The sequence below is a fragment of the Theobroma cacao genome, chromosome 2 (assembly GCF_053813885.1).
Source record: "Theobroma cacao isolate CCN51 chromosome 2, ASM5381388v1, whole genome shotgun sequence".
NCBI lineage: Eukaryota > Viridiplantae > Streptophyta > Magnoliopsida > Malvales > Malvaceae > Theobroma > Theobroma cacao.
Window position 1 is genome coordinate 48,107,172 of NC_142640.1, and position 12,798 is coordinate 48,119,969.

General features: G+C 36.1%; 3 protein-coding genes and 1 pseudogene across 3 annotated transcripts; 3 read left to right on the forward strand and 1 right to left on the reverse strand.

Annotated features, from left to right (window-relative positions):
* Window positions 1-1,054: 1,054 nt before the first annotated feature.
* On the reverse strand, window positions 1,055-4,128 carry LOC18610103 (uncharacterized). Its single transcript, XM_007045587.3, has 9 exons — window positions 3,727-4,128; window positions 3,021-3,101; window positions 2,866-2,925; window positions 2,259-2,302; window positions 2,003-2,045; window positions 1,845-1,916; window positions 1,657-1,758; window positions 1,450-1,571; window positions 1,055-1,343 (listed from the first exon to the last, which is right to left on the reverse strand). Exons 1-8 carry the CDS (start codon window positions 4,084-4,086, stop codon window positions 1,452-1,454), a joined length of 882 nt encoding a protein of 293 aa, XP_007045649.3. The 5' UTR covers window positions 4,087-4,128; the 3' UTR covers window positions 1,055-1,343; window positions 1,450-1,451.
* Window positions 4,129-6,105: 1,977 nt separating this feature from the next.
* LOC18610104 (uncharacterized) lies at window positions 6,106-8,021 on the forward strand (annotated as a pseudogene).
* Window positions 8,022-8,453: 432 nt separating this feature from the next.
* Window positions 8,454-10,462, forward strand: LOC18610105 (uncharacterized). The gene is made up of 2 exons (XM_007045590.3): window positions 8,454-9,167; window positions 9,413-10,462. Exons 1-2 carry the CDS (start codon window positions 8,848-8,850, stop codon window positions 10,263-10,265), a joined length of 1,173 nt encoding a protein of 390 aa, XP_007045652.3. The 5' UTR covers window positions 8,454-8,847; the 3' UTR covers window positions 10,266-10,462.
* A 104-nt stretch (window positions 10,463-10,566) lies between these two features.
* LOC18610106 (uncharacterized) lies at window positions 10,567-12,346 on the forward strand. The gene is made up of 3 exons (XM_088803587.1): window positions 10,567-11,245; window positions 11,398-11,428; window positions 11,492-12,346. Exons 1-3 carry the CDS (start codon window positions 10,887-10,889, stop codon window positions 12,239-12,241), a joined length of 1,140 nt encoding a protein of 379 aa, XP_088659713.1. The 5' UTR covers window positions 10,567-10,886; the 3' UTR covers window positions 12,242-12,346.
* The last annotated feature ends 452 nt before the right edge of the window (window positions 12,347-12,798 follow it).

The following is a 12,798-nucleotide window of genomic DNA, read 5'->3' on the forward strand; positions in this document are numbered from 1 at the left end:
AACCAGTGATATTGATAAATTCCTGATTCTTCCTTGGGGGAGCTGAAGCCATGTCTCTTTGTTCAATGCAAATTTTTTTACTTTAGTGAATGGGTTTGCAAGTTGTGAGATTGTCAATTCTTTATCTTATATTTGTTTTAAGGGTTCAGTGATTCAGCTTTAGCTTAAGCTTGCACACAGATCAATGTGCACCATACTTCAGACTTATGTCCCCAGTCCCCCAACCCCAACTGGCAATTCTTGCATTTTCAAGGAGGAAGAAGGACAACTCCTCAAAATAATTAATAAAAAAATATAGGGTTGGGTCAATTCTAGCATCAAAGTGCTTTCTAACATCAATGCACGCATAACGATTCTTGCATTTGTCCATGGATTGGCGTAAGTGCCTTAGGTTGGGCCTCATCATGGGGCTCAAGCCTCACACAGCAAATCTAACTTTGCATATAGGCTTCAAAAAAATTTTTTTTTGTTTAAAAGAGAATAACAGCACTCTCACCACCTCAGTCTAGAACTAGCCATCTGCCCTGTTCACCAACTTGGGTTGAAAGCTAGTATTAATAATTATTCAGACCCACCAAAAATGGTTGAACATGCATTGTATGAAAATAAAATGCTATGGACAAAAGAGGTAGAAAGGACAACGGGAGAAAAGAAAAACATTTGTCAATCAAGAAGCCTAAGCAGGAAAAATCCAAATGAGAAAACAACAAATATAATTCAAGATGTATTCCAGTACTGAGTAAAGTTTCAGAATTCATTCTTGGAAGGGATCTATTTAGAGTCATTCCCCAGAACAAGTTCCATCAAAGTTTTTATCAAACAGGTTTATGCTTTTTGCAAGTGGCCAATGCCAACTCTTAACTTTCCCTCATCTTCTTCTATTTATTACACTTCATCTTCTGATTCTGATTCTGGACCTATTGTCCAGCTTTTCCTTCCACTTTGAAGACTACCTAGTGTACTAGAGGAGACAAACGTTTTACTTGAAGGAAAAGAATTTTGCACTTGTCACTCATAAGAGGTTAGGCTCAAAGTAAACAAGAAAAACCACAGCTAAAGAAAATGACAATTCCATTCACTATTTCGCAAGAAGATCAAATCACTATGAAGATATACCAATTAAATAATAATGTCATCTCCTAACTATAACTGATGAATGTTATGAGGATGAAAAAAATGTAATTTACATAAATTACAAGCAGCAGGTTGCTTAAGTTACCATTCAATATATGACCTTCCCCAACCATCTAGGCAATGTCAATGAAGTTTTCATGCCCACTTGGTGGTACCACTGACTACAAGGGGTGTAGCAGGAACACGGAGGAGGCAATATTCAGCAAAACCTGTTGAATTAGCAGAATAACTTAAAATGAAGGCAGGAAAAAGGCTGTCAGATTTAAAAAAACAAGTAATTTACATAAATTAGAGACAGCGGGCTGCTTAAGTTACCATTATATAGCCTTCTCCAACCATCCTGGCAATCTCAATGAAGCCTTCATCCCCATTCTGGTAAGGAACACTGAATATAAGAGGTGCAGCAAGAACACAAAGGAGGCACTATTGAGTAAAACCTGTTGAATTAGCATAATAACAGTAAGTCTTCAAGCACCCAACAGAAAAGAAAATTAACAGGGTATAGAGGCAGGTCAAATGTACCAAAATCCCAAATAAGGAATATATGAAGTTCATTGATGGAACCACATTGATGCCAATGGCAGCAAAAATGTACGACAGAGAAGCATGAATGTTTATTGTGATCTGCAAGCATATGGAAAAACAATGCAAGTGAATTTCTGGTACTGAAGTAAGTATAAAGGTTAGAATAAAAAGGGATAAATAACTACCAAAGCCAGTATGTTTTCTCTTATTAGGAAAGAGGTTGTAAAGACATAGCCCATGGCACCCATTGATCGAGCCTGCAATTTTAAAAGATTGTCAACCATGGCAGTTCAGCATACGTGCTTCTAACGAGAAAGAATGTGCATAAGGGAGAAGACAATACAATTGTGCACAAGAAAATCGAGACACTCCAATTAGCTCCCAACCTGAGAAGACATAAAACCAGATAGACGAAGAAACCAGTTATTAATTGATTTAAATGCATGAGAATCTGGAAATCTTTTTCTCTTTTAATATATTTCATTAAATAAAAAAGGGCATTTATAACACATACAGTAAAACCACATCAAATGTCATTCAAATATGTTCATTATGTGAAAAGCAGAAATGAACATATATAAGGGCAAGCACTAGAATACCTCCATAAAGCACCCATTGTGAAACCAAGTATTCCATGTGTAAGCTGCAAGGGCAAAATATTGGAAAAGTTAAGCCAACTATTCACCATTCCACTTACAGGCTGTAAAATTCCACTACCACCACCAAATTGCAACTTTGGCCAAAAAAAAAAAAAAGAACACATCACCAATATACTCCATCTCCACCCGTGGAAAAAGAATAAATATTGGAATTAGAGAGTAGCAGAGGGGTACCATACTTGACTAAACTCTAATTAGATATTAATTCCGAACCATTTAAAATTCCAAAATGCTTTCATAAATTTATTTTACTTATTGGTCAATTCAATTAAAAGCTGCAAATGAGATGTATACTTAACATGACTGAAATATGGCAAAAAGCACGTCTGGCTTGTGTACTTAAAGTGAAATTATCACAACTCGTAAGCTCAAAGAGCAAGCACAAGAAAAACAAATGTGCTTTATTCATTAGATAGCTGAAAAAGAAGTTGAGAGCAGATAAAATCCTAACTGTAGAATTTAAGGTGTAGACTGGCAATATTTTAGTGGCTTAATTCATAACTTAGATCAAGCAAAATAGTTTCAGATCAGATTATATTCAGCTCACCAGATAGTTTAGGGCTTTCACAGGGCCAGACAACACAAATAATAACATAACCGTCGCTACCTGCCAAGATGAAAGACCATCTCAATAATTAGACAACTAAGAACTTAACTTTCTAATAATATTCACATAATAAAGCCTACTCAACAGTTACAAACCAATTGTTTCCTCCCACATGCAACACCCCATCTTATAGAGGAGATCACTATTGGCAACGAAAAGAAACATCCAAAGTAGTTCTGCAGCAGAACAGAATTCTAGTTAGAAACTTATATAGCAATAGACATGGCATGGTATATATTAACAACTGTTACCAAAAGCCAAATACATAGATTTAATAGTGCTGCCATGAGTTTTTACTTTCTAACATTGACCCATCTGAAAGAAATGAAGAAATTAAAAGTAAACATAAGTGATACCAAGTAAAGCAACTTCAAGCCAAGAGCTATGAATATGATGCATCACAAATTTTGTATTCCGTTTCTTTTGCGTCCTCTCAAAACAAATATAAACATTATAAAGCTCAAAGCTTAAAAAACACTGAAAACCAATTTTTGTTAACATATAAAATATAATCAGACCTTAAACTATACAATAAGGTATATTCTTTTCCTATCTCATACCCATTGCAAGCTTTAAATTTAAACTTGAAATATCTTCTTTGAAATCTCAAAATTCTAATTATTTATTGTTGCCTTGGGACAAAAGTAACCTTTAAAGCTAATTAGAGGAGGAATGATAACAGTGCTCAAAATATAGCAATTCAAACACTCTAAAACATTGACGAAAAAACTGAAAAATAAATATAAAAAAAGAACCATTTTTGCAATTCGCAATTTGACATAGATAACCAAAAGAAAGAACCTCAATTGAAAGGGAATTGCTCAAGAAGTAGACAAGTCCAGTGACAGCAGCAAACATGGAACACTCAACCAATCTCAGCGTCTTCCTGAAAACGTCACCGTTTGGTGCCAAGTCTTCAAATTCCACCGACCCCTTTCTGGGTCCTTCTGTTTCTTCTTCATCGTCGCAATAAACCGATGGTTCGATTTTGGAAAGGCTTGAAATTTTGAAGCATCGGGCATTCCTAGAGGAGAAAAGTGAAGATGATTGGAAGGGTAATTTGGGAAAGAGGTGAACGGTGGGAGGGAGGCGGGAAAGGGTAGTTTGGGAAATTCGAAAATGTAAAGGTGGGCGTTGGATTTTGAGAAGAGTGTTATTCATGGCTCCCTCACACAGTCTCGTTTGTAGTTGCGGTGAGCCGTGTTATTCGGAGCGGGAGAGGATAGGGGGGCTTTTGGGGCTTTTGTAATGGGCTGAATTTGGGCTGGGCTACATTATAAAGTAAGAAAATTTAAATAAATTTTTATCTTTTATTATGTTAAATTAAGTTTTTATATTTTTTATTTTGAATTAATAAAATCTTAATTAACTGTTAAAGAACAATAATTAATTAAAATATCAATAGTCATTTTTATATCACATGGTGCTAACGTGGCAAATTAATATATCATAGTGGATGATAATATGATTATGAGATATTTCACAATGCACGTCAACGTCGCATAAAAATAATAAGTAATGTTTTAATTAATAATACTCTATCAACTATTAGTTATAAAAGTTTATTTAATATAAAACAAAAGTGTAAGAATTTAATTTCATGTAATAAGAAAATAAAAATTTATATAATTTTTTTTTACATATTTCAAAAAAAAATTAAACTATTATGTCCATTTTATAATACCAAAAGAAAATTAAGTAATTCTAAAATCATTTTGTTAATGCTGATATTATCCGATACCATATTTAAATGGACATAAGAACAAAGCTCGTAAATAAAATAAATGTTAAAGATAATTATTTTTTGTGTTTTCCTGGGATATATATAATATTAGATCAAATAAATGTCACCCACTTTTACATTTTCATCTTTCTTTTTTTTCCCTTTTGATTCTCATTTTTCCGCTGTTAATAAACATTTCTAAAAGAACAGAGTTTCAATAATTGAAATTATACATGCCCAAATGTTTCCCTCAGAAATCCTTTTGGGGATTATTTGAAATTCCCATAAAAGCTACTACTGTCATTTTCCATGTGAGACATCCAAGTGGAAGGTTACCTTCAACCATGGCTGGCTTCCACCAAAACAAAGGCAGACATAAAAAAGCAAAAAGGCAATGCAGACCATATGACAACAATTATTACTTTTTTGGGTTTTTCCTAAAATTTTCAAATTAAAAAAAAAAAAGAAGAAACCATTTTAAATCGTTTGAAGGAGACTTAAGAGGCAAATGTAATGGTTTACAAGGGCAAAGCTTTTTACCTTTACAATCCCCAAAAAACCTTTTAGATTGCATCAATTACAAGATTACAAAATTATTAGTGAACAAAGAACAATTGGAACATCATGATTATTGCCATCTCTAAATACAATAAATAAATAAATAAGGTTAGAACCAAACTTTACTTAGAAATAATTATTGTTTATTTGTGTCAATGATGCATGTGGATCTAGCATGCGTTGAGAGCATGCCTCCCTCTCCCATTATGTCTTACCATGGAGACATGCTGATGCTTGTACCAATAAGGCAATAACAAATGTGAAATGTGACATTTAACATTAATCCTAGTTTGTTTTAGGACTTTGAGGCTTTGGTTGCATGGGGCATGTCCTGAAATTGGTTTCATGCTTCTCATGCCCAAGATTGTAGGCTAGCATATCGAACAGTAAATCTCCAGGAGAAAATTCTAGGAATAAAATGACAAAGAAGTTAGGCCTTCAATCCTCCATGAACGGGGACCATCCAAAAATGGATCTGTCGGTGGAACACGTGCTCAAGATCTAGATGAAAAGAACATATGAATATGAGATGGGTGTCATGAACCATGGCACAGTTGCAAAAGAAAGTGGTCCAGTTAATTATATGCATGCTTCACTATAGCTTGTTCTGGATTTAATTTTTTCTTCTTTGTTTGTTTGGAAAAATGTGATGGGTAACTTTCATTAGCCCAATAATAGAAGGAAATATGGTGAATAGCCAATTAGAATGGAGAAGAGAGTTTTTTGTGTGTCATTTAGCATATAGCATGGGAAAAAAAGTCAATACTCAAAAAGGAAAAGTGAAGAAAATCCGGGGAAAAGTTGACAAACACATGACAGATTGATGGATTTGGACCATATATGATTCAAAAGGCTTTTTGATGGTGGGACTCAAAAGAGAGGAAAGAAACTCTAGTGCATGTATCCTAAAGGGTAAAATCAAAGTGGCTGTGGGCAGTGTGGAGAATGCATGCAGATGCAGTTGCAGAGTTTGGGGATGGGAGCTTGAGCTTTGGGCTAGTTTCAGTACTTTACTCAATTTTGCAGTTTGCATTCACTTTCCTGTTCCCTACACAATTATATAAACATGTAGGAACTAGTGCTATCTACATCACTGTTTTTCTTTGTCCACAGAAAAACGTAAAGGTAACGCCTTCTCTATGCTTTTTATTATCTGTCTACCTACCTTAAAGTGTCAAGCTACCTTGCATACTTGAGAATCTTAAGAGTTCTTTAGCTTTTCTAACTTTACCATATTTCAATCTCTCTTCGACTTTCACTTTTCCTTTTCCTTCCCATATTTGATCCTTTGCTTCCTTGATCAGTCTTCATATATACCTATTAAAGCAAGCATTCGATCTTTATACCCTTTTTCGATTTATGTGTTTTCTGTCTTGTCCAAGCAACACTAGCTGATCATAAGCCAATCTTTCCAAGTTTGGAGTTCCATTTAGGACATAATGAAGAGAAGCCATGAAAGAGAGAGGCAAAGCTGTGGAAGTGAATAACAATAATATTGATTTTTTGCAAGACTACAGCACCTCATCAAATGTCCCATGTAAGAAACATCCGCAATCATCTTCCGTTGGTGTATGTGCGTATTGTCTCAAGGATCGTTTGTTCAACTTGGTTTGCTCAGATTGTGGTGAGCAGCGTTTTTCATCTTGCTCTTGCTCTGAAAACTCCTCCAACCCTCGAACCTCATGCACTGGTGAGGTAGGCAGCGTTGGTCGTGTCTCGTTCTTGATAGAGAATGTAAACAAGGATCAAGTTGCAAATCCAAATTCCAAGCCTAAAAGCAATACTAATGGAAATAAATCAGAAGAAGTTTTCTTGCTCAAGAGGAGCAATAGTAGTTGCATTGAGATCAAGAAAAAGAATGGCTTTTGGAGAATCGGAAGGTTGTTTAGGAAAAAGAGAGACAAAGATAATCATTGTGGTAAAAGTGTTGGTGGTATTGATGAGAAAAGTGATTTGTGGATTGTTGATTACATGGGTGTGTCAAGGTCAAGGTCTCTTTGTAGTTTCAGGGGTGGTGAATTTTTTGGATCGGAAGATGGAAGTGACTTGATGAACTTTTCAGGTGCTAGGAGCTCAATCTCAGCTGCTAGGAGTTCTGGTGTCAATGGTGGATTGTTTTTGGATCCTGAAAGGAAAAGTGGGTTCAGTGAAGCAGAACCAAGGAATAGTGGTTTTGATTGTGAAAGAAGAGACAGTACTTTTAAGGAGTTTGATATTGCAGATATTAGAGGTATGAGAAAAAGTGTTGGTGGTGGTGGTCTCTTAGATGTTGATGGTGGTTTTAGTGGAGCAAACAGGCGGGTGTTTTCTCTCAATGAGAGTTATTTCACTGGTGGGGATGATTCAGGCTTCATTGACTTAAAATTTGACTTTCAATCAGAGTCGAAAGGAGATGTCCCTGCTGTGAAGAAGGGTGTTTTTTCTGCATTTGGCAGCATGAGGGATGGTGGTGATTTTATGACACATAAATCTGGCCGTTCTATTGATAATGCACTGGTTGGAGATGAAGCTTTCTGCAATGGAGGTTCATGTAGGATGACAGTGGATGAAAGAGGAATCAAAAAGAGCAGAAGGAGTTTCAAAGGGTGGCGGTGGATTTTCAAAGCACCATTCAAATTGGACCAGTCCCGAGAAGAAAATTGAAGATCTTGCACTCAACCACTGAACCCTGACAAGGTCGAACCTGAAAACGGCCAATCTTTCAAATTTCAATTCCGTGTTCTTTTCATGTCAATGTTGCTCACATACTTTCGTATGTAGATGTAGTTATGTTGATTAATCAAGTATATGAAAGAAAAGTAGCTAACTTACCGTCCCCGACTTTTTAAAATATTTGATTCAATAATAAATATATATATTTTTAAAATATTTAATTTACAATAAATATATGTATTTCAAATGAAAGTGAAAAATAAGAAAATGCATGTCTTAGCTGTGTACTAATAATAGTGCCATGAGCAAGATCTAATCACAGAATTTGTGGCTCATTGTCATTGGCCTTTGTTATTCGAGCCCATGTCTTGATAAAGGATTTTTGCACCAAGCCTTGTACATAGTTGTGGCCCTTTGTAGATGGAGCCATCGAGGGCAAAACCTTTCACTTAGATTGCTTTAAGCTGGTCCCACGGCCCACAGCCAACAAAAAAAAAATAGTACCATCCAAAGAAAAAAAAACGAAGACTTTGGGTTTGCTGTGTTTATGTTCTGATACAATTTTAGCTTTGCAAGTAACTGATTATTCTTATCTATGGGTTTGACCAAAGATTTGTGCAAGGAAACTTCTGTTTTTCTGTTGTTGTAGAGAACTATATTTCACTTATTTTATGATTGATTCTTGGTATGGTCCACTACGAACATGTTGATAAGGTAGCACCCATCTCCGATTATACTTGTCAACCTTCAGCTAATTCCAACCAATACTAGACGCCATTGGGCTTTTCCTTATCCTTTGAGGAAAGCTTGCTTTGACTAGTTCTTGCCAAAAGAAAGCTTGCTTTTACTTGTATGCTGCTTGTTTATATTTTCTCCCTTACAAACAGGTATGAAGAATGGTATTATAAATTCGGATTCCATAGAAGAGATTGCATAGCAGAAAACTATCAGTGCAGCACAAGGATAAGCTTTTAGGAATCTAGAAAGAGATGTATGTAACAAGGCCTCTTTCTATGTACAAAAAGTTTCCTTCAACTCTTGCATTACCTCCACCCGAGGGTCCCAATTCCGGTATTCTGGTAATCCTAGATGAAGAAGCAGAACCAACTTGTTGTTTTGGATTGTGCAAAAGCCATGAACTAGATGGCCTGCCTTTTCCTCAAAACAAGAAGATAGAGCTCCGCTATTCAAGCGGTTCAGGACAACATGAACACGTTTATCATAAACCTGTTGCATTCATTCCTGTTCTTGATCAGCCGTTGTCCTCTAATCGGTACTATGTATTGAAACCTCGAGGAAGGCATAAAGGGTACGTATATTTTCATAAATTGTACTCAGTTTTGCTGATATATTCTTGAGTCCATAAGGCCGCCAGGGGGCGGTTATTAGTTTATTATCAGCTAATTTGCATTAGGGATATTGTTCTAGATTTGAGAATGGAAATTTTAACTCTGATCTTTGAACTGAATAGAGATTATATACTAATCATTGAACTAAATACTCGATGCAAATATATTCTTTTTAATTTGATAACGGGTTCGAATTGGGGTGCAGTGAAGCATTTACGAATTCAACAGAGGAGGATGCTGTCACTTGCTGTTTCTGCAAGTGTTTTCCCGACATTGAGCCACAGTATGCAGATCATCATGACATATATCAACAATTTGAGATATGTCCTCGAAGTAGGGGTGGCTTTGTTGCCAAATCTGTAGCCCCAGATGGGGTCCCTCCAAAATTCTTAAGGAGAAAAGGCTGGGGAGTATCCATCTCAACTCCTCATGGTTTCAGATTAGGTGAAGCACTCGGACTTGACACTGCCCTCCGAGCCCGCCTACCGGAATTCAACGTCCCATTATCTTGCAAGAGTTCAGAACCTGTGGTTGTTGGAAAATGGTATTGTCCTTTCATTTTTATCAAAGATGGAAGACCAAAAGATCAGATGGCTAGATCAATGTATTATGAAATGACACTCGAACAAAGATGGGAACAATTTTATGCATGTGACAATGGCTATAATGAAGATAATGTTGCGACAGTAGATGTTACAGTTGAAAGAGAAGTAGTTAGAGTTGATGGGATGGAGGTTTTGCAAAACATTGGGAGGGAAATGCTTGATGGGGTGATGTGGTTTAGGAGCTCTAACCAAGTGGGAGGGGAAGTAGCTGTTGGGTTAAGTATGGCAATTTTTGAGAGAATGAAGTGGGAACAAGAAAGGTTTGGGTGGACTAGTGGGAATGAAACACAAGAGAGAATTAAAAGAGTAGAGGAATCTGGAAGAGATGGTGGGTGGAACAAATTTGGGTGTTATGTGTTGGTAGAAAGGTTTGTGTTGAGAAGAATAGATGGAAGTTTGGCATTGACCTATGATTTCAAGCATACTCATCAGATTAGAAGCAAATGGGAATGATGGTTTCTGCAATTTTTTTTTGTTACTCCAAGAAGTTTCACTGATCATGATTGTTTAATTTGATTTACATTAGTCGAGTGAGAATATAATTAGGTGATTGTAATTGTAATGAAGTTACTCTTTTTTCTTTATATTTTCCAACGAAATTTGTTTTGTCTTGTACAAAGGACATCATTTATTGGCAAAAGCTCTAGAAAGACAGAGAAAGGATGCAAAAGGAATTTCTTATTACTGCAGAGAACTCTTAGAATATTTAACTTCATATTAGCAAGGAAATTGAAATAAAAAAATGAAATGAAATTTGGGTGTTAGATCTTTTGCCACCTTACCACTAACTGTACGTTTGGTTTAACGTCAGTCAAGCACCAGCAAATGATGACAAAAAAGGAAAATGCTAGGAGGGGAGAACAAGCATAGCTTTCCTAATTTGTTCCAACCCAGGATGAAGAAGAAGCAAGCGTCTGGTACTGTTCCTAGCAGTAATTTTTTAAGTCAATGAACAGTGCTAGACTGATTAATTATACTGAGGAAGCTGCTGGTTCCCCCCCACCACCCCAAAAAAAGCGAACAAAGTTTCACAGTCTTGAATAAAACCAAGAAAATTTAAGCTATACAACGGAAATGTACGTGACAAGGCCTTTCTCAATGTACAAAAAGTTTGCTTCAGAGCTGTTTTCGCCTCCTCCTGAAGGTCCAAATTTTGGTGTTTTGGTAATCCAAGATGAAGAACCTGAGGTAATAGTGAGCTGCTGGTTCGGATTGTGCAAATTGAAAGACTATAATGTTAGGGAGCTGCCTTTCCCTCAAAACAAGGAGCTGTTGCTTCAGTATAGAGTATATTATAGGGGGGATGATGACTCTGCCAACTTCAGGAAATATGATTACTATCCTGTTTTACTCATTCCTGTTCTTAATCAGCCATTGTCATCCAATCGGTACTATGCAATACTACCACGTGGGTGGCATAAAGGGTGTGCAATGTTTCTATTTTAAGATAATCTTCATTTCTGTTTGACTATATTTTTATATTTGGTAAGTTTGTTTCCTGTAAGGCCAGCATATGTCTAGTATTTTAGGAGTTGATCATGCTTAGATTGATTACATCTACATATACATTCAAACTGACTTGCAGGAAAGCACTCGCGAGCTCAAAAGAAGAGGACGTGACCACCATTTGTTGCTGCAACTGTATCCATGATGTCGATCCTCAACCTTTCAATCCCTAGGACATATATCAGCAATTTGAGATTCATCCTCACAAACAGGGTTCTTTCAATGTCAAATCCGTAGCTCAAGACGGGTTTCCTCCAAATCTCTTAAGGATAAGAGGATTGCAAGTCTTTACCTCATCATCCAGAATTGCCCAATTGAGTGAAGCACCAGGCCTTGATGCCACTCTCGGGGCCTGCCTTCCAGAATTGAACTTCCCATTATCCTGTAAGAGTTCTTCACCTGTGGTTGTAGGAAAATGGTATTCTCCTTTCATGTTTATCAAGGAAGGTATTGTTAAAGATCATATACGCACATCAATGTATTATGAGATTACACTTGTGCACAAATGGAAACAAATTTTCGAATGCGAAAATCATGGTAACAAAGGCAATGCTGTGGCTGTGGATGTTAGTGTTCACAAAGAACTGGTTTCAATTGCTGGAAGAGAGGTGCATGAGAGGAATGTGGCTGACCAAGTGATGTGGTTTAGGAGCTCTAGTGATGCAGGAGGAGAAGTCACTGTGGGGTTGAGTTTAGCAATTGTTGAGAGAATGAAATGGGAGGAAGAAAGATTTGGGTGGATCAGTGGCAATGAAGAGAAACCAAGTGTGACAAAAGGAGAGGAATATGCAGGGATTGTTCGGTGGAAGAAGTTTGGTTGTCATGTATTAGTTGAGAGCTTTATATTGAAAAGAATGGATGGAAGTTTGATATTAACCTATGATTTCAACCACACTAATCAAATTAGAAGCAGATGGGACTGAGAAGATATTACAATCCATTGTATTTTTATGTTCTTATTGTTATTGTATTATATCAGTATTGGTGTGTGAAGCGATAACTAAACCTACTGTGTTTTCTTTCCAATATGTGTATTTTGCTATGCATGTTTAGTTTCCATTATAGCAACAAGGCATTTGTGTTTTGAACTTTGACTTTGGTAAATGTACTAATCAATGTGAGTGATTGTATTATTTAAGCAATAAAACTAGTTGTACATATATTAATAATTTATATTTGATGCACTATGCACCATTGGTGAATTAAATGTTATCAAATTAATAAATAAATTTAAAAATTAATAATCTTAAAAAATAATACTTGATGGTTAAGATAATGTATAAATGCTATATATTGACTATGGATTAAACATAAATCAATTTATTTATTGTTCATTTATACAGTGGGAACTGTGTAAGACCGATTATTATTGTCTTATAATGTAAAGACAACATGAAAAGTAATTATTTCAAGTAAATTAAACAAATGCTAGTGTTAATGGACCCTATATGGGTTTGGGCACGGTTGGACCAAAGCCGAA